The sequence below is a fragment of the Solanum verrucosum genome, unplaced genomic scaffold (assembly GCF_900185275.1).
Source record: "Solanum verrucosum unplaced genomic scaffold, falcon-dt-bn FXZP01000182.1, whole genome shotgun sequence".
In the NCBI taxonomy this organism is placed as follows: domain Eukaryota; kingdom Viridiplantae; phylum Streptophyta; class Magnoliopsida; order Solanales; family Solanaceae; genus Solanum; species Solanum verrucosum.
In genome coordinates, this window is record NW_026020378.1 from 2441743 (window position 1) to 2469026 (window position 27284).

At 32.9% G+C, this 27284-nt stretch overlaps 1 protein-coding gene and 1 pseudogene across 1 annotated transcript in view; both read left to right on the plus strand.

The window, feature by feature from the left end:
- The first annotated feature begins 1086 nt into the window (after nt 1–1086).
- The window catches only part of LOC125838533 (lachrymatory-factor synthase-like), a 47874-nt gene continuing 21676 nt past the window's right edge, over nt 1087–27284 (plus strand). Inside the window, exon 1 of the mRNA XM_049517581.1 lies at nt 1087–1602. Coding sequence (XP_049373538.1) covers nt 1098–1602 — 505 coding nt within the window. The 5' untranslated portion in view covers nt 1087–1097. The remainder of the gene's footprint in view (nt 1603–27284) is intronic.
- Nucleotides 13553–14159, plus strand: LOC125838532 (lachrymatory-factor synthase-like; annotated as a pseudogene).

A 27284-nucleotide genomic window follows, 5' to 3' on the forward strand; every position in this document is an offset into this window, starting at 1 on the left:
TACCTACTAGGTGAGGAATTTCTCTACCTTTAATTAAATCTAAGAACTTCTTGTAGGGATTAATTTACCTTTTTAGTTTATTTACTTGACAATTTAAATTAATTGAGTTAATAAATACAAATACAAGAGAGTTAAATAAAATATAAGTTAAATTTATTAACTTTAGAAAGTGATATTTCACTTAAAATCTTGAAATTCAAAAACAAACTATGGTTAATTATTATAATATAGTAAAAATAGTTATCATGAATTATTTGATTGTCAGATATCATAATTCATAATATTGGCCTTCAATATTGACTTAGAACTAAATTGGCCAGGAAGATTAATTGCCTTAATATAAATATATACATATCCCTTAACCGTCCAGAAACAATGATTAAATGACTAATTACCGACATTTATGGGATCCTTTACTCTGGTTTTATCAGATTAAATAAATACTCCTTAGTTGTCCTAATCATTAAAAATAACAGGTCAGTATTGAATTGAGATAACGTGTTATATTGTATAACGTTTAATATTATATTATTTTTTGTTGTTATATAATGTCACACATCAATATTTTGAATGATTAACCTATAAAAAGAAGGGTACAAGATAGCAATCCTATGAAAAGGTAGGATAAATAATTAAAAAAAATAGTTAAATAATAAATCTAAGACAAAATTAAAAGAAAATATTAAAGTAAAACCATTACAAAAAATTAGACTTGACATTATTAATATAACAGGTAACAACCATCCAAATAAGACATTACTAAATGCTTTCAGCGTGTCAAAAAATATGAAAAGCAAAATGAACCGGAGGAAGTATCTAGGTGGTATGGTACTAATAAATGAGGACCCTTAATTTAATAGTCGATCTTGACTATATAATAGTACTTATAAATGAGGACCCTCCTATTTCTCTTTCATGTTTACATCTTTACGCATGTTCAAATATACTCTTATTATATTATATATATTCAATTTAATAAAATTATCTCATAAATACATGATAAAAAGTTATATTGCACTCGATAAATAAGCGATGTATCATCCTTGCTCTATTCATATAGAAAAAGTTGGTCCTTTCATCTATTCATTTCTCCTTCTATGGCAACTCAACAACTTGAGTCCAAATGGGAAGGCAAATCTATTGCAAATCTAAAACTTCCCAAAGCTGAACAAGTATGGCCACTCCTTGAAGATTTCTTCAACTTCCACAATTGGCTACCAAACATTGACACATGTCACCAAATGAATAGTGATAATAAAGATGAAATTGTCCGGTATTGCGCTAACACCGCGTCCCCGTCGTCATCAGACGATGGGGAAGCGACTATCAAGTGGTGTTATGAGAAGTTGTTGACAATCGATAAGATAGAGCGATGTTTAAGCTATGAGGTCTTAGACAATAATATTGGAATCAGGTCTTATGTATCTACGTTGAAAGTGTTGTCATCAGATGGTGAGGATGAGGGCGGGTGCCAAATCGAATGGTCGTTCGTTGCTGATCCGATTGATGGGTTGACTTTGGAATTATTTTCGGGTTATGTTGACTCATCCCTACAAGGCATGGCTGAAAATATGGAGAAAGCTTTAGAATCGTCTAAGTTAGGTGATTTTGCGAGTTCTAATTAACAAATAGGACGTGTGATTGGGTGGTTTATCACCGTTGACCCAGTTGAAGGGATGAGATTGGAGGAATTGGTCAGGGGAAAATCCAACTCTTACCAATAAGTTGAGAGTTCCGTAGCTAACCAATTGAATTACTAAGATTCTCTGTTTTTTTTTTTTTGTGATTTCTTGTTTTTTTATTTCCTATGTCATATGAATTACACCAATTAATAGAAATCATGTAGCATTACATTTAAATTGTGTGGATACAATAATTTATGCGTTGGAGGTCTTGCTTTCATATAATTATATTTGCACTTTCTTTAATTTGATAAAAAATATTTATTTATATTAGTTACAAAGCATAATTGGAAATATTGGTAAAGCAAATTTCTGCATTTTAATTAGTTAGTTTCTTGCTATTATTATTTCTAGAACCACTGAAAATAAGTCTATATTAAAATTTTAAAATAAATCTGACATGGAAAAAAATGACGGATCTTGATTAATGATTAAATTAAATAACTTCATTAAAACAAGTGGGTTGAGTACCATGCCACCATTAAAATCAATGGATAAGTCATCAAGACACAAGACTTTACAAGGCTAAATTGAACAAAAAATTCAACATTAACAAAAGTCATGTTAATACAGCAATCCTTGATGATCAACGGAATGGATATATTTGAGAGAGAATAGAGATGTATCCGGAAAGAATTTTTGTAATTTTTTTAAATGATAATTTTTTTTAATAGATTATAATAAAATAAAATATATATTTATGTAATTTTTCCAATTTTGATTATATCAAAAAGCAAGTGGCCCAAATGGCCAAGTCCAACAAGAGAAGCGACTAAATTGAGCTTGAGTTTCCTAGAGGCGCTATATGTATCTAATTTTGACCTTAGAAGTACCTTTGTTCATAGATTTGTTTAATATGCATTGTGTATGACATGAGATAAATTGATAATTTGATACGAGTGTTTTATCATAATTGTTACTCCCTCCGACTCATTTTATGTGAGGTACTTTGACTCGGCACGGAGTTTAAGAAAGAAAGGAAGACATTTAAATTTTGTGGTCCAAAATGAATGATAGAAATTTGTGTGGCTGTAAATCATTTCATTAAGGGTAAAATAGACATTTAATAGCCCAATTGTTACTTAATATAGAAATGTGTCATTCTTTTTGGGACTGACTAAAAAGGAAAGTAAATCACATAATTGGGACAGAAGGAGTATTAACTTACTTTCGTCATTTCGTCGTTCATTTTTATCTATCCACTTTGAATCTTATATATTTCTTAAAAATAATGATTAATATAAGTACTTTATCATAATAGGTCATAAAAATGTTTTAGAAAATAACAATTAGTGTCAAGGATAAAACATGAAATAAATTTGTCTTTTTTTTTAGATGTGACAATTAAAAATATATATTTTTTTAAATATTGTACATGTGAAAATGAATCGAGGGAGTATTAGATCGAAAATCGATCAAGTTAAGTGGAAATAGAAGGGAGTTAAAGGAAACGTTTTGGGGTGAAATATAGCTAAATAACCAATCTAGCAATATTTCGAGATCAAGTTGTGAATTCAAAGTTGATAGATTCAATTGAACTAATTGAAATTTTGGATCCATTTTTATTAATAAAAGAACGTTAATATAATCCAACAGAAAAAATATCTCTCTCCGTCTATCTGTTTGTCTCTCTCTATATATAGGCTAAATTCATTAAAATAAACAAGTCCATCTCCTTGGATTTCAGAAGTGAAGGTCAAAGGTTTGTCATGTGAGACTTGTGAAGCAAATGTATATGTGGATTCCTCCTCTTGAAGTACTCCAGTGATTTTTAATTGTCATATTTTTATTTGTGAAAGTTAAATAATATTAATTTTGATTAATATTTTAAAATGTATTTTTTTCATCATATTGATATGAAAAAGGTTGTAATTTCTAGTACTTTTTATATAGTTTGTGAATATTTAAAATTTTATTTTAAAATCGAATTAATATAATCTAATTTAGATTTGACAATTAGTCAAATTGGCTTTCCAAAAAAGCAAGTTGACAATATTTTATTTTCGCATAAAACAACAACTCACCCTTCCTCAATTCATTTTTACTTATTCAATTTAAATTCTGCATATATTTTAATAAATAATAATTAATATAAGTAATTTATCTTAATGCTTATATTAATTGATATATAATTTTAGGTCTTAAAAGATAATATGAAAGAATAAGAAATTAATACTAATTATAAAATTGGAAAAAGATTAACTTTTTTTGATAGATTGAAAATAACAACTAAGAAATAGAAATCTATTTCAATTTACCATAAATTTCTGCTTTAAAAGTCTTGTTACCCTCCACCCCCACCCACCCCACCTGCTTTCACGACCTAGACCGTTGTGATTGGCACCCACACAAACCCTCCGGTGGAATAACCATTACTACAACCCAAACAAACAAATTGTATGAAAACAAAGGCATTTAAAGATACAGAAGTAGGTTTAAATGACTATAAAAATGGAGTCCTCATAAACTCAAGGTTTTTAACAAACAACTAATCAAACTAATGCGGAAATTCAACCCCTAACACCTGAAGTCATTGTACCAAAACTCTACTAACGACAAGTCTAAGAACAAAGGGTACAACCCCGAAACTAAACAACACCTTAAACAAAAGTCTGAGTCCGAAAAGAGTGAACTTAGACAAGAAAGATCCATGAAAGCCTGAAAGAACTAGCTTACCATTGAATCTGGTCATGCTCAATAGTCACCTAGCTGAGGTCTATCAATAGCCACCTGAAGATGCCCTGTACTCAACAAAGAAAGAGCAAGTGCAGTATTAGTACACAACCACAGTGTACTGGTAGGATCACGCGGCTATCCCAATAAGTGAAACACATGCAAGTAACCACAACATTATAAAATAGGCATATACCGAACATATACATTATTAGTCATCTTTTCAGGATCAATGTAGCATCACATGTTCTCAATAATACACATTGGTTATCAATTTAGAGCAACATACAGCCTTCCAATATCAATCATCATTAAATATGAACGTAATCATCACAAGTAGATACACAACATAATTCAATGGTCCTCTCACGGAACGCAATTCAATGGTTCTCTCATGGAACCCAAATCCAAACTGTTAGCATACCGGTTCGTGGTACCCGATCCAAGTTAGTGTGCCGAAACGTAGTAGTCGATCCCATGTTTATGCCGGAACGTGGCAACCGATCCATTCAACAAGCCACAATCACAATGTACATTCTCATAATCATACAATCAAGTGTTGATTCATGGCATACAATCATTCATTCATACTCAATTACATTAGATGTGATCAATAGATTTCATTCACATACATACATACATTACAATGAAGCAATTACAAACATATATCACACCAACATGAAATCACAATCATCACCTACCTCGAACAAAGCTTGAATCCTCTAAGAAACTTGATTCTTCCCTTTCCGGATTCGTTCCACTTGTTCTAGGTCTACAAACAACAATTATAATACGAGAATCAATAAACGAACCCTAATTACCCGGATTACTAACAATTCTATGAACCCTAGATCAACACATGATCTTAATTAGGGTTGTTTCCACCATGAATTCTAGATCAAAACCCTCTCCCATCGATAATAACCCAAGAAAATAGGTTCTACGGATCAAAAAATGGATTAGGGGAGTAAAATCCTTACATTTAGTGCTAAAAGAGGTGAAAAACCTTCAAGAAATAGCCCTGGGTCGTTTCTTAGCTCTTAAGAACGAACTTTTGCAGAAAATAACGTTTTTGGAGGGTTTTACCCTATTTAAGTCGCAACTGTTTTGCTACGGTGAGACCCATCCCGTTACAACGGGATCCCGCTACAGCTAGATGCACAGAGATAGAATGTTACCCGTTCACGCTAAGATCATTTTCAGGAGTTCTACTCACCCGAATTCAATTTCGTAAAGTCGTACGGGTTCCTTAACCCCCCCCCCCCCCCTTAGGTAAACAAAATCATAATTAAATCTCTCATTCATTACCAAATTTTCCGACACCTTAACGACTCTGATTTCGTCCAAATCTGGACTAGGTTGGGAAATCCAAAGTTACTACTCAAAAGTTTTCTGGCCCCAATTATTTCCCCATTGACTTTTTTTTAACGACGAAAATAGGTCGTTACACCCCCACACACCCAACCCACTCAACACAAAAAGAAACTCTTTCAGGATACAATGTACTTGCATTAATCACATCTGATTATAATAACAAAATACCAATAACAATATCCACCATAGTTTCATAAGTAAAGTATTTATATAACTAATTACTATTTGGTATTATCAGTAAACGCATAAGAAAAGTCATGCATTCCCTTTTGTCCGTTTTATTGTCTGTAATATTAGAAATTGATGTTTATTTTTATTTGTCTAATTTGAAAAAAAAATTAAGAGATGATTTATTATTTATTTCTAATTTATATTTATTATATAGTCATTTTCTAAAACACGAAATTTATTATATTCAAAAGGTGATATAGTAAACTTGTCATTTTATCAATTACACTTTTTAAAGGGTTAACCAAATAAAATATAATTAACTAAAAATAATCGGAGAATATGATTTCCTTTTGCACTCCCTTAAGATTATTTCTTTTAACTAAATTATCCTTGTTTATTTTTTATCTCAATGAGGTAACTATTATCTTTTCACCGTACATTAATTAATATCTCTAATAAATAGTCACAAGGAAGAGCAATCGTTCGAGCGGATTGCGCTAAAGACTAATCATCATTACCTCAGTAAGACAGTAACATGCTCAGTATAATTTGTCCTAGTAATAACACGTGTTTAGAGCTTTAAATACAATAAAGGATCTGCGCTTCACCTTCTAGTTGTTGCGCAACATCAACAAATATAACCCAGTAGGAGTATTCATAGGCGATCTTACTAATAAAGTGAAAATTCAGATAAAAAATCAACTGAATTACTATGATGCACAAGCTCATGTTATGCATTAATTAAGTCTTTTGAACGAGCACTATTAAAATTTGGTCACGCAAAAAAAATAATGGCAGAATACATAAACAGATCCATGAACTTGTTCAGTTTTTCCTCTCAGGCACCTTAACTACGTCACCTCCCTATTGAATTCCTGAACCACCCATAATTTGTACCTTTTAAACACTATTGATTGACATGGCACAAAATGCGATCTCATATCGCTTAAGCGTATGAAGACGATTTAAAAGAGTTGATGTGGAATAATCCACCATGTCTTCTTTCCCTTTTATCTATGTAACCCTAGTTTTCTCCCTCTTTCTCTTAATTCTCTTTTTTTTTCTCTTCTTTCTTCATGTCATATTCAAGTTGGAGATGCTCAAAGTATCTCTCTTTTTCATCGATTTTTCTTATAGATTCCGATGGAACTATAAAGTTAGCTAATTTTGGAGTTTCTGCATCAAATTTTTAGCCAAATTTAAGTTATGAGTCATCGTTTTCTTCCTTATCTTCGTGTTTAATGTTCATTGATGTGGTTGGAACACCATATTGAATGGCCCTTGAAGTGATACATTCATGTATAGGGTACAATTTCAAGACTGATGTTGGTCCTTCGGTATTACTGCTTTTGAATTAGCACATGGAAGGCCTCTCCTGTCTCATCTCTCTCCTTCAAAGTCCTTGTTCATGAAAATCACCAAACCCTCCTTCAAAGTCCTTGTTTATGAAAATCACAAAGCGATTTCGATTTTTTGATAATGAGAAAACAAAAACGACAAGTATTACAAGAAATTCTCAGAGAGTTTTAAGGACGTGGTAGGATTATGTCTCGATCAAGATCCATTTAGAAGGACAACAACAAAGGAACTATTGAAGCATCTATTCTTAGAGTTATTTGGGTTGAACTATTGAAACTATTGAAATGTTTTGGTTTTCTAGGTTTTATTTGGATTTTTTATTTTGGCAAGATTGACTGATGTGTAAATTATTTCAACAGTTTGAGTATTTTGATTGGTTGCAGTTTCCACGTGGGAAAGGTGGATTTCACGCGCACAATCAACAAAAAATATTTGTTGAAGTTTTGTGTCATGTCAGCCAATAATGTTTAAAAGGTACAAATTATAGGTGGTTCAGGGATTCAATAGGAAGGTGGCATATTTGAGGTGCTTGACAGGAAAAACGAACAAGTTTAGGGGTCTGTTTATGTATTTCGCCAAAAATAATCTCACCCCATGTTTTTCTTTGAAATGTAAATTTGGATTTTTGCATTATTAGGAGTTACACATGAGACACGACGAAGGTTATTAAATCCAAATTTCATATATATATATATATTAATTACTCTTTATATTACTAGGGAGTTTCTCTAACCGACAACCATCACTATGAGTCTTGTGATGATACGTCTTACCCACATTGCTAGAGCTGCACTATATCTTGTAGGAGTATAGAACGCAACTAAACTGATGGATCCACTATAAATCCTTCTTGAGGCAGGTGAGGAGTTGCCCGTCTTACGACACGAACCTATCTACACTGGCAACGTAGGTTATCGAGTTTGAGTTATCTTAACTCTTACCCCAAATCGGTGCTCAATACTACTCCCAAAAATATAAAAGTATGCTCATCTAAAAGTACTCTCTAGGTTGAGTCAAAGGCCTCTTTTAAGAGGTAGCTGAAGTAGTACTACTTCTGTCTGAAAACTCTTTACACTTTTCTGAATATAGTACTCTTTTTCTAATTGTAAAAATAATACATTTGGAACCATCTAAGTTCCCTTAAACTTTTCTGAAAATGATGTTTTAAAACTACCTCTTAGATTCACTTGAATCATCAAAACCAATGTAAAGTACTTTTGTTAAGAAACTCAATATATACAAAGTTCATGTGGAACTACAAGCATGAACGACAATTTAAGAATCTCCAAGAAAAAAATATTACAAATCTCGTAATGTAAAGATTCAAATCTCAAAACAAGATCATAAACCATTTTCAAGAATTTCATAAATTGAGGGCAGAACCTTGGATTCGACTTGCTACTGATTGAATTGAGATGTAGGGCGTGAGGAAAAACTAATCCAACACTATGAATAGCCTTATATACCTGATAAGATGAGGCTAACTTGAAACCTTGAACTGCTAGCTTCTTCTTTGAGAGAATTTAGAATGCGTGAATTTGATTTTTTTGAGGGTATAGCGTGAATGGGGAGATTATTAGGCCTTGAGATAGACTTAGGGAAGTTAATTGAGAGTAAAAGGTCAAGAATACCCTTCTGGAAACAAGGGGACCATAAAAATCATTTGAAAAAAAAAAGATCATTTAATGAATCCTGTCGACCAAAACGGTGTTCTGGAGGTCTCCTTGTTGAAAGTACTCGGCGGATCACCCATTGGGACTTTAGATAGCCCAAATAGACAGAAGCTTAACATTTTGGGGACATTTCGGCAAGCTAACTCGGTGATTCGCCAACCAATTCGATGGATCGCCAATTGGGCAAGTGAGTTCGCCTACTTTCCCAGTCTGGGTATGTTTCAGTAAAACAATCATAACTTTTTACTCCGAATCCGAAATAAGGCAAACTTGGTGGTGTTGGAAAGAAGACTCATAGACCTTTAATTTGATAGGTCATGTGCCACCTAGTACATTATGTGCTGAGAGATATTTAAAGTTGACCTAGATAGAATCTTATGTCAAAACTTAATCGGTAAGGAATCTTTCAACTCAACTTTGTGCTATGAGATTCTTGTGACCTTAATTCACATCCAATTTCATTCCCACATTAAAGAATTGACCTTTTCACTTAGGATCAAATTTAAGAATCACCTGATAGGACTTTACACGCAATGAAGAATGGTTCGGGCATTAGCTTAAAAAATTTCGGGGTGTTACAACTCTGCCTTAAGATAAAATGTTTTGACAATTTAGTGTATGTATCGAAGATACGGATATTACTGAATGATCATATGCAAGCTTAATAAAATAATTTGATCCCGTGTGAAGCACGGGTAGTTTACCTAGTTATTAAATATAAAACTTTCTCTGTTTATTTTTACTTGTAACATTTTGATTTGACACATCCATTAAGAAAATAATTAATGATATAGGTATTTTATCAAATTATTCCCTATTAAATGATATATTAGAAAATAATTTAAAAAATAAATATTTAATGTTAAGGATAAAACATGAAAAAATCATTGTCCTTTCTTGATATGTGTGACAAGTAAAAATAAAAATCTATTTTAGGAATAAGTGAAAAGTAAAAGTGAATGAAAATATTATATATTCCATGAATTAAGATAGACAAAATTTCTCTAAACCACAAACTATATACTCTCAACGCAAGAGAAAAAATAAAATAAAATTGAGTGGTAGGGTATTGTTGGGCTGTGTACTGCCCTCAAAAGAGACAATTCAGACCAGACGTTATTTCATAATAATAAATTCTGCTATGAAAGGAATTTTTGGACAAAGTAGCCTTCAGATACATGCCCGCATCAACATGGATTATAATATAGTGATAAAATTCTATTTCATTCTTAATAATTTTGATTATGAATTCTGAATATGTGATAAATATTATTAGAAGTACTACCCCAAAAGCCAAATAGGCTTGGTCGTATATGACATTTATATTTAGTCAAAACTCCAATATAAACTTCAACAATAAAAAAACAAAAAAGAAGAAAGAGATATATGCCCACACCCTATTGGACCACTATTCCCACTACACGCAAATTCCCTTACCAAAAGGCCTCGTAGCCTAAATTTAGGCTTCTACCTGGTTGACTTAAATTATAATTTTTTTATTAAAATATTTAATAATTTCTATTATATAGAAATGTGATGAGGAGGACGACCAAGGACAATTTCATCAATTTACTAAAAAACTCAATTTAAAGCAGTTGTACATAATGCAGAGGAGTTCTTGAATTTCTCTAAAAACCAGGCAACTTACTAGAAGAATCTATTACCTCTAAAAAGTGAGACCCCTCTCTTGTAAAAAGTAGAGTACAATCAAGACCATTCTTTTTATTTTTTAATCTTTCCTAAAATTAGAATAAAGTCTAATCTAATTGATGTATTTTGCTAAGAAAAAAAAATACATGGTAAAAAATAAATTAGTATTAAATTAAAATTAAATAATAAATAAAAATAATTTTGAATAAAAGTTTTTAAAGATTGTAAAAAAAATCAGTATGATAAATAAATATACAAATGAAGTAATAAAGTAAACTCAGAATGCTCACTAAATTTTGAAATAATAATTCTTCAAGTATAATTTTAAAATTCTCCTAATTAAAATGAAAAAAAAATATTCTTTGAATCTCATTTACAATAGAATGGTTTTCTCTTTAAGATTAATCAAATCAAAATTTAATTATTATAGTATATGACCTATTTTATTTTTCAAGTTATCAATTAACACTTAATATTATTATTCTGTTGTCTCTAATAAGAATAAAAAAATACAAATTAATACATTAATCATATTTTGATCATATAACTTATTGGTGATCAAAAAGATAAATTAATTGAAGTTAATTAAAATCTAGGAAAAAATTGACAATTAAAAATGCATAATTATAATACGGAAAATTGCATAATTTGAAACTATATGCAATCTTTTCATTAAATTAATACAAATAATAAAACAATTATATTATATTATAACTATATATTCATTTTACCAATAAAAATAAATAAATATTAAAATTTCTATTATCCATTAAGATAAACTATCCATAGACTTTACCAAAAAAAAATAAATTATTCATAGAACTTCCTATAATTTAATATTAGGAAAAATTTTACCAACGACTTTTTTCACTTAAATAAAATATTGAGAAACAAGTATTAAATCACCCCAAATAAGGGTATTCGTGAGAATGATCCACAGTAAAATTGATTTAAATTTTGAAAAAAATACACAAATAGACCTTAAAACTAAATTAATTATCTAAAAATGCCAACCCAAACTAATTCCCTAAATGGTCAATCGGATGTGCCCTTTTTGTTTTGAAGTTAGACTTTTGTTAATATTCTTAAATCCTCTTTATTTGAGGTAAAATATTCATTCATCAGGTAAAATTACTTTAGAAAAAATTATTTGTCTACTACACTAAATTGTTCTCCTAATTTTAATGAACATAAAGTCAAAACTTTTTTCTCATCCTTTATCACTTTGTAAAGAATGAGATAATTCATTCTAATTTTCATCAAGTAGGTCATTATTTTGTTTGTTAAACACATATAAAACAAATTTTAAGTATATTCAAAATTAATCTATAGATGGATCATCAGACTTTATTGCTTCATATAGTTTATGAAAATTGTTAATATATTGACACTCATAATTTTAATCTTTTCTCTTGAATAATTTTTATATAAAATAGAAAAAAAATATCATTAATTCAATTATTTAATTCAAATATATATGTTTGACATGATGTTAAAAAATCACTGAATCATGTGATATTTTATTGTTCTTTCCTATCATGTTTATTTAAAAATATCATAATAATTTTTTTCCCCAAAACTAAATAAATTTCTATTATAAATTTATATAAAACTGTAATATTGGGCCCGTAACGGGCCTTTCATTATCTAGTTATTTTATAAATATATCGATGGTGAGAAAGTAAAAATAATAACATCTATATATGAAAAACTGCTTTTCTCAATGAATGAGTTCTGTGAAAAATAAATAGAAAAAAATTATATTTTATAATATAAAATTTTCACTTATTCATCATTAAAAAAATCTTTAATTTTAGTAGTGTGTAATTAAAAGTGGAGATTGTTTTACCTATATCCAGACATTATTTCAATTTAAGCAAACATAAATAAAAATGTAGTAGTGTATTTGTGCCAGTCAGTTTTACGTCTCATTTTTTAATGCCCAATGCCTTATAAGTTAGATCTATCATTTTCAATGTGTGACAACATGATTGAAGTTTCTTATATTATTAATTAAAAGTAAGAACTTTTTGTAGGATGTGATTTACTTTTTTTTTTGTTTATTTATTTAACATAAATTTATATTAATTGAGTCAGTGAATACGAATACACGACAATTAAACAAGACAAAGTTAAATTTATCTACTTTAGTAAGTGATATTTCGCTTAAAATCTTGAAATTCAAAAGTAAACTGTGTAAAATTATTATTCTAGGATTCAGATTGATAAGTATATATAGTCCAAAAGCAATGATTAAATGACCAATTACCGACATTTATGGGATCTTTAAATCTAGTTTTTATCAGATTTGAATAAATAATCTTTCTGATTCATTTTAGTTGTCCTAATCATTAAAAATAACTGGTCAGCATTGAATTTGTATGGTGTTATCTTGTATCATTTTAATGATATAATATTAAAATAATTTGTACGTTTTTCATCGTTACATAAATCACACATCAATAAATTAAATGATAAATCTACCAAAAAAAAAAGGATTTGAGGTAGAGATACTATATATGAAAAAGTAAAGTAAAAGATAAAATAAAATTATTAAATAATAAGTAAAGACATAATGAGTAGAAAATATTAAGATAATAACGATACAATCACATAAGATAGATTGTTACATCTAATGAAAATATTATATACTATAAACTAACAATACAATAAAACAGGTAACAATCATCCAAATAAGGCATTGGTTAGTAATATTTTCAACGTATTAAAAAAAAGATGAAAAGTAAAATGGACAATCTAGGTGGTACTAAATTACTAATTAATGAGGGCCCATAATTTAATGGTCGATCTTGACTAGCTTAACCATTGACTAGCTAGTGTCAATGTTCAAATATACTCTTTTATCATAGTTCATATCATATTCAATTTAAGATCATCTTATAAATACTTAGTGCAGCTAATTCATTCATATAAAAAAGTTGGTCCTTCTTATTATTCATTTCTCCTTCTATGGCAACCCAACAACTTGAGTCCAAATGGGAAGGCAAATCCATTGCAAAATCTAAAATATCCCAAAGCAGAACAAGTATGGCCACTCCTTGAAGATTTCTGCAACTTCCACCATTGGCTACCAAACATTGACGCATGTCACCAAATGAATAGTGATAATAAAGATGAAATTATCCGCTATTGCGCTAGCAGTACCAAGCCCCCATCGTCATCAGACGATGGAGAAGCGATCGTCAAGTGGTGTCACGAGAAGTTGTTGACAGTTGATAAGATAGAGCGATGTCTAAGCTATGAGGTCTTAGACAATAATATAGGGATCAAGTCTTATGTATCTACGTTGAAAGTATTGGCATCGGATGGTAATGATGAGAACGGGTGCCAGATTGAATGGTCGTTCGTTGCTGATCCAATTGATGGGTTGACTTTGGAATTATTTTCGGGTTATGTTGACTCATCCCTACAAGGCATGGCTGAAAATATTGAGAAAGCTTTAGAATCGTCTAAGTTAGGTGATTTTGCGAGTTCTAATTAACATGCCTGTTAAATAGGATATGTGATTGAAGGGATGAGATTGGAGGATTTGGTCAACAAGTCAGAAGTTCAGAAGTTTTTTATTTAGGAAAGGGAATGAAAAGGAGAAAATCGAGCTCTTACCAATAAGGTGAGAGTTCTGTAGTTAATAATTGAATTACTAAGATTCTCCGTTCAAAAGTTTTTTATTTCCTATGTCATATGAATTCAACTTAATGAATTCACCAGACACCAATTAATAGAAATCATGTAGCATTACATTTAAATTGTGTGGATACAGTAATTTATGCTTTGGAGGACTTGCAGCTTTCAGATAATTTTATTTGCACTTTTTTTAATTTGATAAAAAATATTTATTTATATTAGTTACAAAGCATTGGAAATATTGGTAAAGCCAAATTTCTGTATTTAATTAGTTAGTTTCTTGCTACTATTATTTCTAGAAACACTGAAAAAAGTCTATATTAAAATTTTAAAACAAAACTAACATGGAAAAAAATGACGGATCTTGATTAATGATTAAATTAAATAAGTTCATTAAAATAATAAGTGGATTGAGTACCATGCCACCATTAAAATCAATGGATAAGTCATCAAGACACAAGACTTTACCAGGCTAAATTGAACAAAAAATTCGTCATTAACAAAAGTCATGTTAATACAGCAAACCTTGAAGATCAATAATATCTCTTTTTGTTTTTAAAAAAAGAAAGAAGTTAATCTAGCCAGATGGTTGAATTTTTATGTAAAAATTACATAAATTATTTCAGTTAATAGTTAATTACATCCTAGCTCTATTCTTTAAATTATAAAAATCCTTTAAATTTATAGGATATTGAATACATAAAAAAACATGTGGATTCATAGTTCACAGATGGCAAATAATATATTAATTAATGAAATGAATATATTCGAAAGAGAATAGAGATGTATCAAATTAAAAAATAAGATGTGTATTTATATAATATTTCATATCAAAAAGCAAGTGGCCCAAATGGCCAAGTCCAACAAGAAGCGACTAAATTGAGCTTGAGTTTCCTAGAGGCAATATGTATCTATTTTTTACCTTAGAAGTAGGGGTGACAATGGTTGGATTAGATCGGATTTGGATAGATTAAATATGGTTTGAGCAAAAATGGTTTGGATTACAATCCACCCAAATAGAATATGGGTAAATATGGATTTGGTCAAATATGATTTGGATAAAATGATTCTAATCCATTTTAAAAAATCTGTTTTTTTAAAAATAAAAATTACCCCCTCCCCCGGGGAGCACCCCCCCCCCCCCACCTTCCACCAACCTACCCCTAATTTTTTTTGTTTTTCAAAAACAAAAGAAAATCCGTTTTTTCAAAAAAAAATAAAAATTACCCCCCCCCCCCCCGCTTCCACCAACTAACCCCTAATTTTTTTTGTTTTCCAAAAACAAAAAAAAATCTGTTTTTTCAAAAAAAAAATTTTACCCCCTCCCTCCACCTTCCACCAACCGACCCATAATTATTTTTTGTTTTCCAAAATAAAAAAAAAATCTGATTTTTCAAAAAATAAATAAAATTTACCCCCCTCCCCTGGCACCCCCATCCCCCGGGGTGCCCCCCTTCCACCAACCTACGTTAATTTTGTTTTTGTTTTCCAAAAACAAAAATAAAAACTATTTTTTCAATAAAGTTTGAGTGGAAGTGAAAACTAAGTGATCTATAATGGGTCAATATGAATACTCATATTTAACTCATTTTGATCATATTTGTAGAGACTTTTAAAATTGCTTGAAACTCATATTTAACCAATTAAAATATGAGTGATCCAAGTCATTAAATATGAACAAAATGAACTCATTTTATTAATATGAGCTGAAATTGCCACACCTACTTAGAAGTACCTTTGTGCATAGATTTGTTTTATATGCATTATGTATAACATGAGATAAATTGATAGTTTGATATTACTATTTTATCATAATTGTTATTAACTTACTTTCTCAGTTCATTTTTGTTTATCCACTTTGAATTTTATATATTCTTTAAAAATAATAATTAATATAAGTATTTTATCGTAATAGGTCATACAAATATTTTAGAAAATAACAATTAGTGTCAAGGATAAAACATGAAATAAATTTGTCTTTTTTTTATATGTGACAAATAAAACTAATATTTTTTTTAAAATTATTGTACAAGTGAAAATGAACTGATGAGTATTAGATCGAAAATAGATCAAGTTAAGTGGAAATAGAAGGGACTTAAAGGAAACATTTTGGGGTGAAATATAGCTAAATTGCCAATCTAGCTATATTTTGAGATCAAGTGGTGGATTCAAATTTGATAGGCGCAGTTGAACCAATTGAAATTCTAGATCTGTCTTAGTTAATAAGAGAACGTTAATGCAACATAAAAATATCCCACTCTCTCTATCTATCATTTATACATAAAGCTTAAATTCATTAAAATAAACAAATTCATCTCCTTCGTAGAGGCATATCCAGGATTTCAACAAGATGGGTGCACGATTACGAAAAAATGTATCTTAAATATAAATTTGATCGATTTGACTTTTAGGTTCTTAATATGAATCATTAAATTTTAAAAATTATAGATCCAAAATATATAATACTACTAGTTTTAAATTTTAGGCATTGTATAAGGGAATGTGATCTACATGACAATGAAATCATCAGGGGCGTTTTTCACATGGAACAATAAAACGGATGGGACTGATAGAGTACAAAGCAAAATAGATAGAGTATTGATCAACACTGAATGGTTGACACAAATGCCAGCAGCAGAGGTACATTTCATGACTGAGGGGGCTATATATAACAATTGTCCAACAATAATTAAATGGGAACAAAGGAGCAAAGGAGGAAGTAGGGGTGTGCATTATTCGGATTAAACCGAATAACCAAATCAAATCAAACCGAATTTTTATTTGGATTGGTTTTTTGGTTTTTCGGATTGGTTTTGGATTAATAAATTACTTTGTTTGGTTTTTTGGTTTGGTTTTGGATTTTAAAAATAAAAACCGAAAAAAACCGAATTATATATATATATATATATATATATATATATATATATATATAATGTTTAGGTTTAGAATTAAGTTGGAGTTAACCACTTTTGTCCTTTTTTGGTTATTGCCTTTCATGATGATTACGTTTATATTTTATGTTTGAATTACATCTATAATAGGTATACTTATAAGTAGTGTGTTTTAAGTTTTACTTATGATTTATATTAGAAAGTATATTTAAGGGATTAAATATTATTACTTTGGTTATATATATTATTAATTATTGACATAACCGAATAACCAAACCGAAAAAAACCGAACCGAATAGAGGAAAACCAAACCAAACCAAATTTATTTTGGATCGGATTGGGTTACATTTTTACAAAACCAAAAACCGAAAATCCAAACTGAATAGTGTAAAACCAAACCGAAAAACCGAATGCACACCCCTAGGAGGAAGAAGGCAATTCAGATATTTCAATATGTGGAGTCTAGCACCAGAGTTCAAAACGAAGGTGCAGGAAAATTGGGAAAAAAGAAGTGAAGGTAGACACATGTTCAAGGTTGTAGGGAAACTAAATAGGTTGAGAAAGGTGCTTAAAACACTGAACAGAAACAGGTTTAGTTAAACGGAAACAAGAGCAGATTTGGCCATGGAGAAATTGAGACAATGCCAAGACAGAATTCAGTTAAACCCTCTGAATATGGACCTTTACATGGAGGAGAATAAGCTTTCACAGGAGGCAAGGCTACTTGAAAAGGCAAAGTTTCAGTTCTTGAGACAAAAGAGCAAAATGCAATGGCTTAAAGAAGGAGATCAGAACACGAAGTTCTTTCATAACTATCTCAAAGCAAGGAGGAGCAATAATAGGATTTTCACAATAAAAGATACTAATGGGGTGCAGCACACATCGATTGACGATGTAAGTTAGGTGTTTGTGGACTATTATACAGGCTTATTGGGGGCAAAGAATCATAGCAGAAAACATGTATGCAGTGATATAATTCAACAAGACACATTGGTGAATGAAGCACAAAGAGATGAACTAACAAGAGAGTTTACGAAGGAAGAAGTGAAACAAGCACTATGGGCCATAGATGGGAACAAGTCACCAGGACATGATGGGTACGGTAGTAAGTTTTTCAAGAACTGCTGGGGTATAGTTGGAGAAGATGTTACTAAAGGGATACTAGAATACTTCCAAAATGGAGAAATGCTAAGATGGGTGAATGACACAGTAATCACATTGATACCAAAAGGTGTGCATACGGAGAATGTGACTTGCTTGCTGCAACACTGTGTATAAGGTGATATCGAAAATGCTTTGCAATAGACTGAAACATGTACTGCCGACAATCATATCAGACAACCAAAGTGCTTTTGTTACTGGAAGAACAATAGTCCAAAACATCCTCATTTGTCAAGATTTGATGAGATTGTATAACAGGAAGAATGCCACAAAAAGCTGCCTACTTAAGATTGATTTAAGGAAAGCATATGACAGTGTTGAATGGGATTTTGTAGAAGAAATGTTATACGGATTACAGTTCCCGTACAAGTTCATTAAGTGGATAATGGGATGCATAACCACAACTCAGTTTGTGATTGCTATAAATGGAGGGCTGTGTGGAAACATAAAAGGAAGAAGAGGACTATGACAAGGGGATCCCATAACCCCCCTCCTCTTTGTAATATGCATGGAGTACTTTTAGGCTGATGAAATGGATTGCTACACATGATGGATTCCAGTTCCACCCAAAATGCAGAAGCTTGGGACTGAATCATTTATGCTTTGCTGATGATATGCTACTGTTTTGTAAAGGGGAATTCGGCTCAATCAAATTGATGCTACAAGGATTGTTAACGCTTTCAGAAGCATCGGGGTTAACTACTAATGCAGGCAAGTCAAACATTTTCACTGCTAATATGGAAATGAGGAGCATTGATGTCACGCCCCGATCCTACACCCTGGAGTGGCCGGCACTCGAAGGGCCCCAAGCGAACCCTTGGCCTGGCTTACTTAACTCAGCGGAAGACTTAAACTCAACAAAGATAAGTTCATATAATAAACTGAAATGTTATAAAGGAACATTCAACTGGCCATTAAGGCAAACTCAAGTCTCGACATGGAATAATGATAATGAAAAGACTAAAGAACTAATATCTGACTGTCTATGAAGCCTCTAATAACAACTGAGATGGATGTTGGGACAAACCCCACAACATCCTAATGAACTAAACTAGAAAACAATGAAATGGATCCTCCGGAATGAAATGAGGCTCACCAACAGACTCTGAACTGTTCACTGGATCAACGATGCGCCGAAATGCCGATCCTAGTTACCTATGTCTGCATCATAAGACGATGCAGGCCAACTGGCATCAGTACATTGAATGTACGAGTATGCGAGTTGAATGCTAAAACAACATAGGTTAGAAAGAGAATCTGAAAGAAACACTTACCTTGACTCTTCTCAACTCATGAATACTTAATTGAACTCATTTCATTATAAAGCAATTTAAAACAAGTGCAATATAAAGAAAAATAAAACTATTTAAAACATGTTGTCAACTCATAATCATAAAATCATAAAAAACATATCATGATCCTTCTCAAAGTCTACTTGTGCAATGCATAAATGAAGTCCCATACCCCCATCCATACTGAGCAGAACCCCTTGAGTAACCATGCAATTACTGTTGTGGGAGTTTCTCTAACTGACAACCAACACTTAAGAACTATAGTGATGATACAACATTATTAGCCCCATGCTGCCCGGGCAATCCTATTCCTTGTTGTGGTATAGGACCTGAACTACTAAGTGGATCCACTATTCTATGCGAAAATGATTCATTTAAAAAGTATGACCCTTTTCTACCCATGATGGCTACATGGTTTATAGAGACTTGAGTTAATGTGAACTCGCATCCCCATATCGGTGCTCAATACTACTCCCAAAAATATAATATTAGCTCTTATGTTTAAAAAAATATACTTCTTCTGTGATTTGAGATTAGTGCTCAAAAACTTAGCTCAAAGGCTATCTTGGAAATCAAAGTTTCCCCTCTTGTTTAATTATGAAAGCATTTACTCTTTTCTGAAAACTAGTCCGAAGGCTCTTTGGAAATCAAGGTTTCCTTTTTTGTTTAAATGTGAAAACATTTAAAACTCTTTGGGAATACATAGTCCCCATATACTTTTGAAGAAATGAACTTTAAGCTTTACTCTTTACTAAACTCAAAACTTAAGTCTTAAAACAAAGTTAAAACTTCTGTAAAAGACTTATGAAAACTTGAAATGAACTTCTCTTACTTGACTCTTGACTTTTCTTGACTTTGATCTTAACTGCTCTTGACCTGACTCTTAACTGATCCTTGAATTGAATTATGGATTCAAGGATTACGATTTGTGATTGGAAAGATCTCATGTTGTTTAGGAATGATTTTAGATAGCTAAACATGAGAAAATACCAGAAATCAAGATTTAAAGGTGGGTCCGCGACACAGAGGCATAATTAAATTTTGGTCCTGAAAATGTCTTTTCAGGTAGAACACCTCGTGTCAGCTCCGCGACGCGAAGCTGAAACTTTAAATTTGGGAACTAGGTGCGCGACATGCAGCCACCATCTGATTTCGTCCGACGAAATTTCTTTTTCGTTTTCCAGCCCCAATTCACCCAAACTCGATTCTTTTTCTCAAATTACTTTTAGATGCAAATACCTAGCAAAAGTACTTAAGAACCTAACTCGAAACGACTCTATAATGCGACGTAACGAACTCAGAAACTTCTCAATTCATCCCAATTCAAGAACAACATTCAAATTCAAGAATTCATGTCAAGAACATCAACTTTCAAACTCTTTTAGGAATTTCACTGAACTAAACATGTTTGGCGCGTGGGTGAATGAACCCAACGCTATGAGAGACTCACATACCTTGTAGGGTCAATTCCTTGGCGAATCCGCAACCAAAATCGATCGTTCTTGGCGAATGTTGCTTTTCCTCTTCTCCTTTCTCCTGCGTTTTTTCTCCAAAAGCCCTAACACTATTTCTCAAAAGTGTAAACTGAAATAACTCAGTTTTGACCCCAACTATTTTATTAAAAATGGATTTAATTAATTGGGTAAGGAAAAGACCAAACTACCCTTCAAAAATCCGGATTGGGCATTTCCTTATTCGAATAACCCAACTTCCAAAGGGCATAACTCACTCATACAAATTTGGAATCGTGCAAACTTGGCGGCGTTGGAAAGATCATTCCAAGAGATTTCCAACCATATCTGGAACTACTCCTAAATCATCCGGAGCTAGGAGTTATGGTCGTTTGAAGTTGACCAAAACTCACTTTAATTTACTTAAAATTTTCCAGATTTCCTTATACTTTCCAAAAATAACTATTTCCAGATTTTAAATTTCCTTCTAGTTCTTTCTAGTTGTGAGATGTTACAATTGAAGACATATGTGAACCAACTGGGTATGCAAAAGGAACATTGCCTTTTAAATACCTGGGGTTCCTATATCATCCAAGAAGCTTACAGTAGTAGATTGTGAAATGTTAGTGGACAAACTGGTGAGCAAAATCCAAATATGGGGGACCAGGAACCCATCGTATGCGGGAATAACACAATTATTAAACTCAGTACTATTGCATATACATACGTACTGGTCATCCATTTTCCTGCTACCTAACAAAGTGTTAAAGAATACTACAACAATATGTAGGAATTTTCTATGGAGTGGGCAAGGGAACACTTTAAAATCACCACTCATAGCTTGGAAGGAAGTATGCAGGAGTAAAAAAGAAGGAGGATTGGGCATAATAGAGTGTATGACATGTAATGAAGCAGCCATAGCAAAGTGTGTATGGAACATAGCAAAGAATGTTGATAACTTATGGGTAAAATGAGTGAACCATATATATTTGAAAAGAGGTGACTGGTGGCAATATCGACCAACTGCTGATAGTTGCTGGTACTAGAGGAAAATATGCATTATCAAAGAAAAGTTCGCACCTGGATATGATGGGAACAACTGGGCACCAAACAAAGGAGGTTACACGATCCAAAATGGATACCAATGGAGAAGAGGAACTGTTAATCAATGGCCATGGTGGAGGGAGGCATGGAATATAATGAATGTGCCAAAACATAGCTTTATATGTTGGATTGTCATGCATAGAAGACTATTAACCAGACTTGCAAAAATGGGAATTTGTTAGGATAAAGAGTGCTTATTGTGTGGAAGGAACCCAGAAAGTATTGATCATTTGTTCTTTGAGTGTGAATTTTCAAAGGAATGCTTGAAAATGGGTACTTGATTGGTTGAAGATAAGAATCAACAAAACAAACATTGAAGGGATCTGAAGGAGAGTAACAAGAAAAGCTAAAGGGAGGTATCGCAGATCATTAATCAAATCAGTATTGGTTGCACTAATATATCATAAATGGCGGGCGCGGAATGGGGCCTTGTGGAACAAAGCAGTAACAAGACCTACAACAATACTTAAGATGATCAAAGAGGAGACTAGAAGCAGGACAAATGGAGTCACATGTAACATCTCGCAAATTGAAATAACTAGGAAGAAGCTAAGAACTGGAAATAGTCATTTTTGGAAAGAATGAAAATCTGGAAATTTTGTTAAGTTAGGAAAAGTTGAGTTTTTGGTCAACTTCAAATAGCCATAACTCCTAGCTCAAGATGATTTAGGTGTACTTCTAGATATGGTAGGAAATCTCTTGGAATAATATTTCCAACGCTGCCGAGTTTGCGCGATTCCGAGTTTGTATGAGTGAGTTATGCCCATTGGAAGTTGGGTTGTTCAAATAGGAAAGTCCAATCCGGATTTTTAAAGGGTGTTTTGGTCTTTTCCATACCCTATTATTTTAATTCGTTTTTAGTGAATTAATTAAAGGTAAAAAGAGAGAAGAACACAAGAGAAAGGAGAAGAGAATAGCAAGATTCTTCATTTCGTATGGAATTGATTGCGGATTTCTTTAAGGATTTGATCCTACAAGGTATGTGAGGCTTTTACAACGTTGGGTTTATTCACCCACGTGCCAAACATGTTTATTTCAGCGTGAATTCGTCCTAAAAGAGTTTGAAAGTTGATGTTCTTGATATGTATTCTTGAATTTGATATATTTCTTGAGTTGGGCTGAAATTGAGAAGTTTCTGAGCTCATTACGTCAAATTATTGAGTTGGCTGGAGTTAGGTTCTTAGGTACAATTGTTGGGTATATGTATCTAAAAAGAATTTGGAAAAAAGAACCGAGTTTGGGCGAATTGGGGCTGGAAAATGAAGAAGAAATTTAGTCGAGCAAATCTGGGCACTAGCTCTGCGTCGCGGACCTGCTCCTCAGATTTGAGAAAAATCTTTTCGCGGAGCACAGCGTTCAGGGACTGTTCTACCTCAAAAGTTATTCTCACGACCAAAATTTAAATACATCTTCGTGTCGCGGACCTACCCTCAGACAGTGAATTTTTTTTAATCTTTTCTCATGTTTAGCTATCTAAAAGCACTCCTAAACATCACGAGATCTTTCCTATCACAAATCACGATCCTTGAATCCATAATTCAATTCAAGGAAAGTTAAGAGTCAAGAAGCAAGTCAAGAGAAGTTCATTTAAGTTTTTCAAAAGTCTTTCACAAACGTTTTAACTTTGTTCTAAGACTTAAGTTTTAAGTTAAGCAAAGAGTAAAGAGTTGAGTTCATTTCTCCAAAAGTTATAAGGGAACTAAGTAGTCCCAAGAGTTTAAAATGTTTTCACATTTGAACAAGAAAGGAAACATCGATTCCAAGAGAGCTTTTAAGCTAAGTTTTGAGTAATTATCTCAAACCAAAGAAAGAAGTTTGTTTTAAAAACATATAAGCTAAGTATATTTTTGGAGTAGTATTGAGCACCGATATGGGGATGCGAGTTCATATTAATTCAAGTCTCCATAAACCAAGTAGCCATCATGGGTAGTAAATGATCATACTTTTTAGATGACTCCTTAAGATGCTTTTAGCATAGACTAGTGGATTCACTTAGTTAAGGCGTCCTATATGACGACAAAGTATATGACAGTTCTAGCAGCGTGGGCAAGACGTTGTATCACCACTTAGGCTCATAGTGGTGGTTATCGGTTAGAGAATCTCCCACATAAACTATATTACTTTGATATATGAGTAAAGTTGAGTTTGTTATTGCATATCTTTAACAAATTGAGTTGTTATTTACTGTTCTAAATGCTTTGTTTAAATTGCACTATTATTGTTATTTTACACTACAGTTTGAGTTGAGTTATTCATGAGTTGAGTAAAGCCAAGGTAAGTGATCCTTTCAGATCCTTTTCAAGCTTAAGTTGTGTTTAGCATTCCAACTCGCATACTCGTACATTCAATGTACTGATGCGAGTTGGCCTGCATCGTCTTATGATGCAGACGCAAGTAGCCAGGATCAGCATCTAGCGCCTCGTTGATCAGGTTGAGTACTCAAAGTCAGTTGGTGAGCCTCCTTGCATTCCGGAGGACTCTTTTATCATTTGCTTTCTAATTTTCAGTTGTTAGATGATCGGGGGTCCTGTCCCGATATCTCTCTTCGTTTTAGAGGCTTCATAGAAATTTATTAGTTCAGATGTCTTTACATTATCATTTCATATGTTAAGATTTGAGTTTCCATTTTGGCCAAGTTGAATGTGGACTTTTAAACATTCTAAGTTATTTTATTTAACAGTTGAGTAAGTGAATTTGATCATTGTAATAATGCTTAGAATCTTCCGCTGAGTAAGTAAGTCAGTCCAAGGGTTCGCTTAGAGCCATCAATGGTTCTCAAGTGCCAGCCATGTCCGAGGTATAGGCTCGGGGAGTGACAAACTTGGTATTACAACACAGAGTTCAAGAGTCCTAGGAAGTCCATGAAGCCGTATCTTTAGAGTCCTCGTTATCGATGTGAAGCGCGTGATATCTATAATTAGGAGGCTGCAACACTTAGGAAAATTTCTAACTTCTTTCACACTCATTTCGTGCGTTAAAAATTGATCTCTAAAAAGTTTCCTTCTAATTCGTGTTTGCGCGTGTTTTGAGATAGTCATGCCTCCACGAAGAGCTGTTAGAGGTCGTCCTGCTAGACGTAATATTGAGGAGCAATGGGTACCCAATGCACCTGAAGTGCAACCCCAAGGAGAGGTTATCAATGCTGAGTTTCGTGAGGCTATCCGGACTTTGAGCCAAGATGTGACTAACCATGTTAGGCAATAAAGAGAAGCTAAACAGGAAGTGACTGATACTTCGAGGATCCAAGAGTTCTTGAGGATGAATCCTCCAAGCTTCACTGGTTCGAGCACTATTGAGGATTCAGAGAACTTTATTGAGCGACTGAATAAGGTATTTGATGTTATGCATGTTGCTGATACTGAGTGAGTTGAACTAGTTGTATATCAACTGAAGAATGTTGCTAGAACTTGGTTTGACCAGTGGAAATGGGTAGAGCTGAGGATGAACCACCTGCGAGTTGGGCTTGTTTTGAGGAGGCCTTCTTGGGGTGTTTCTTTCCTCGAGAACTGAATGAGCCTAAGGTACAAGAATTTCTTACCCTTAAGCAAGAGTCACAAAGTGTTCATGAGTATGGGTTGAAGTTCACCCAACTATCCTATTATGCTCCGGAGATGGTTGCAGATATAATTAGTAGAATGAGTCTGTTTGTTGCTGGGTTGTCCCGCCTATCAAGCAAAAAGGGCAGGGCAGCGATGCTAATTGGGGACATGGACATATTAAGGTTGATGGTCTATGTACAGCAAGTTGAGGAAGAGAAGCTGAGGGATAGAGAGGAATTCAAAAATAAGAAAGCTAAAACAGGGAATGAATCCGAGCAGCAGAAAAGTAACGTGAACCGTTCGTCCTTTCAGCAAACGCAAAAGGAACCTGCTCCATCATCTGCTAGTGCACATACACCCAGAAACAAATGTGAGTATAATGGTCAGAATTATCAGAACTACAGAGCTAGACTTGCACAGTCTCAAGGTAGTGTGTCACAAGAAGGTAACTGGGATCTTGCATGTGCTAGGTGTGGTAGAACCCACCCAGGTAAGTGTCGTGATGGCCAATTAGAGTGTTTCAAGTGTGGACAATAAGGTCACTTCATGAAATTGTGTCCTAAGAACTGACAAGGTAGTGGAAATCAGGGGAATAGGGCCCAATCGTTATAGTTGCTCCACCAGACAAGGTTGTACCTAAAGGAGCAACTTCCAGTATTGGCGGAGGAGCAAACCGCCTTTATGCGATCACTAGTCACCAAGAGCAAGAGAACTCTCCAGATGTTGTCACTGGCATGATCAAAGTCTTTGCTTTTGATGTTTATACTTTGCAAGACCCAGGAGCAAGCTTATCTTTTGAAACCCCTTATGTTGCAAATAAGTTTGATTTTATTCCTGAGAAAATCTGTGAACCCTTTTTTGTGTTTCTATACCTGTTAGGGAGTCTATTCTAGCTGAGCAAGTATATCGTGATTGTATCGTTTCCATTAATCACAAAGACACCATGGATGATTTAATTTAGTTAGACATGGTAGATTTTGATGTAATTCTAGGTATGGACTGACTTCATGCCTGTTATGCCTCCATTGATTGTAGAACTCGAGTTGTCAAGTTCCAAAGTCCTAATGAGCCAGTCTTAGAGTGGAAAAGTAGTTCAGCAGTGTCTAAGGGTCATTTTGTTTCGTACCTTAAGGCAATAAAGTTTGTTTCCAAGGGGTGTTTCTATCACTTAGTTCGAGTTAATGACTCTAGTGTTGAGATACCTCCTATTCATTCAGTTCATATAGTAAAAGAGTTTCCAGATGATTTACCCGGAGTCCCTCCTGAGAGAGAGATTGACTTTGGTATAGATGTTCTGCCAGATACTCGTCCTATATCTATTCTACCATATAGAATGGCACCAATAGAGTTGAAAGAGCTTAAAGAAGAGTTAAAAGACCTCCTAGAGAAGGGCTTTATTCTATCACGCCCCGAGCCTACACCCTGGACGTGGCCGGCACCCGAGAACCATTGATGGCCCCAAGATAACCCTTGGCCTGGCTTACTTACTCAGCGGAAGACTTTACTCAAGATAAATACTTTTAAAACAAGTAAACTGAACTGCTCAAAGTGGCAACTCAAGTCTCAACTTAACTAAAAAGGAAAAGTAAAGACTCATCAACTAACATCACTAACTCTGT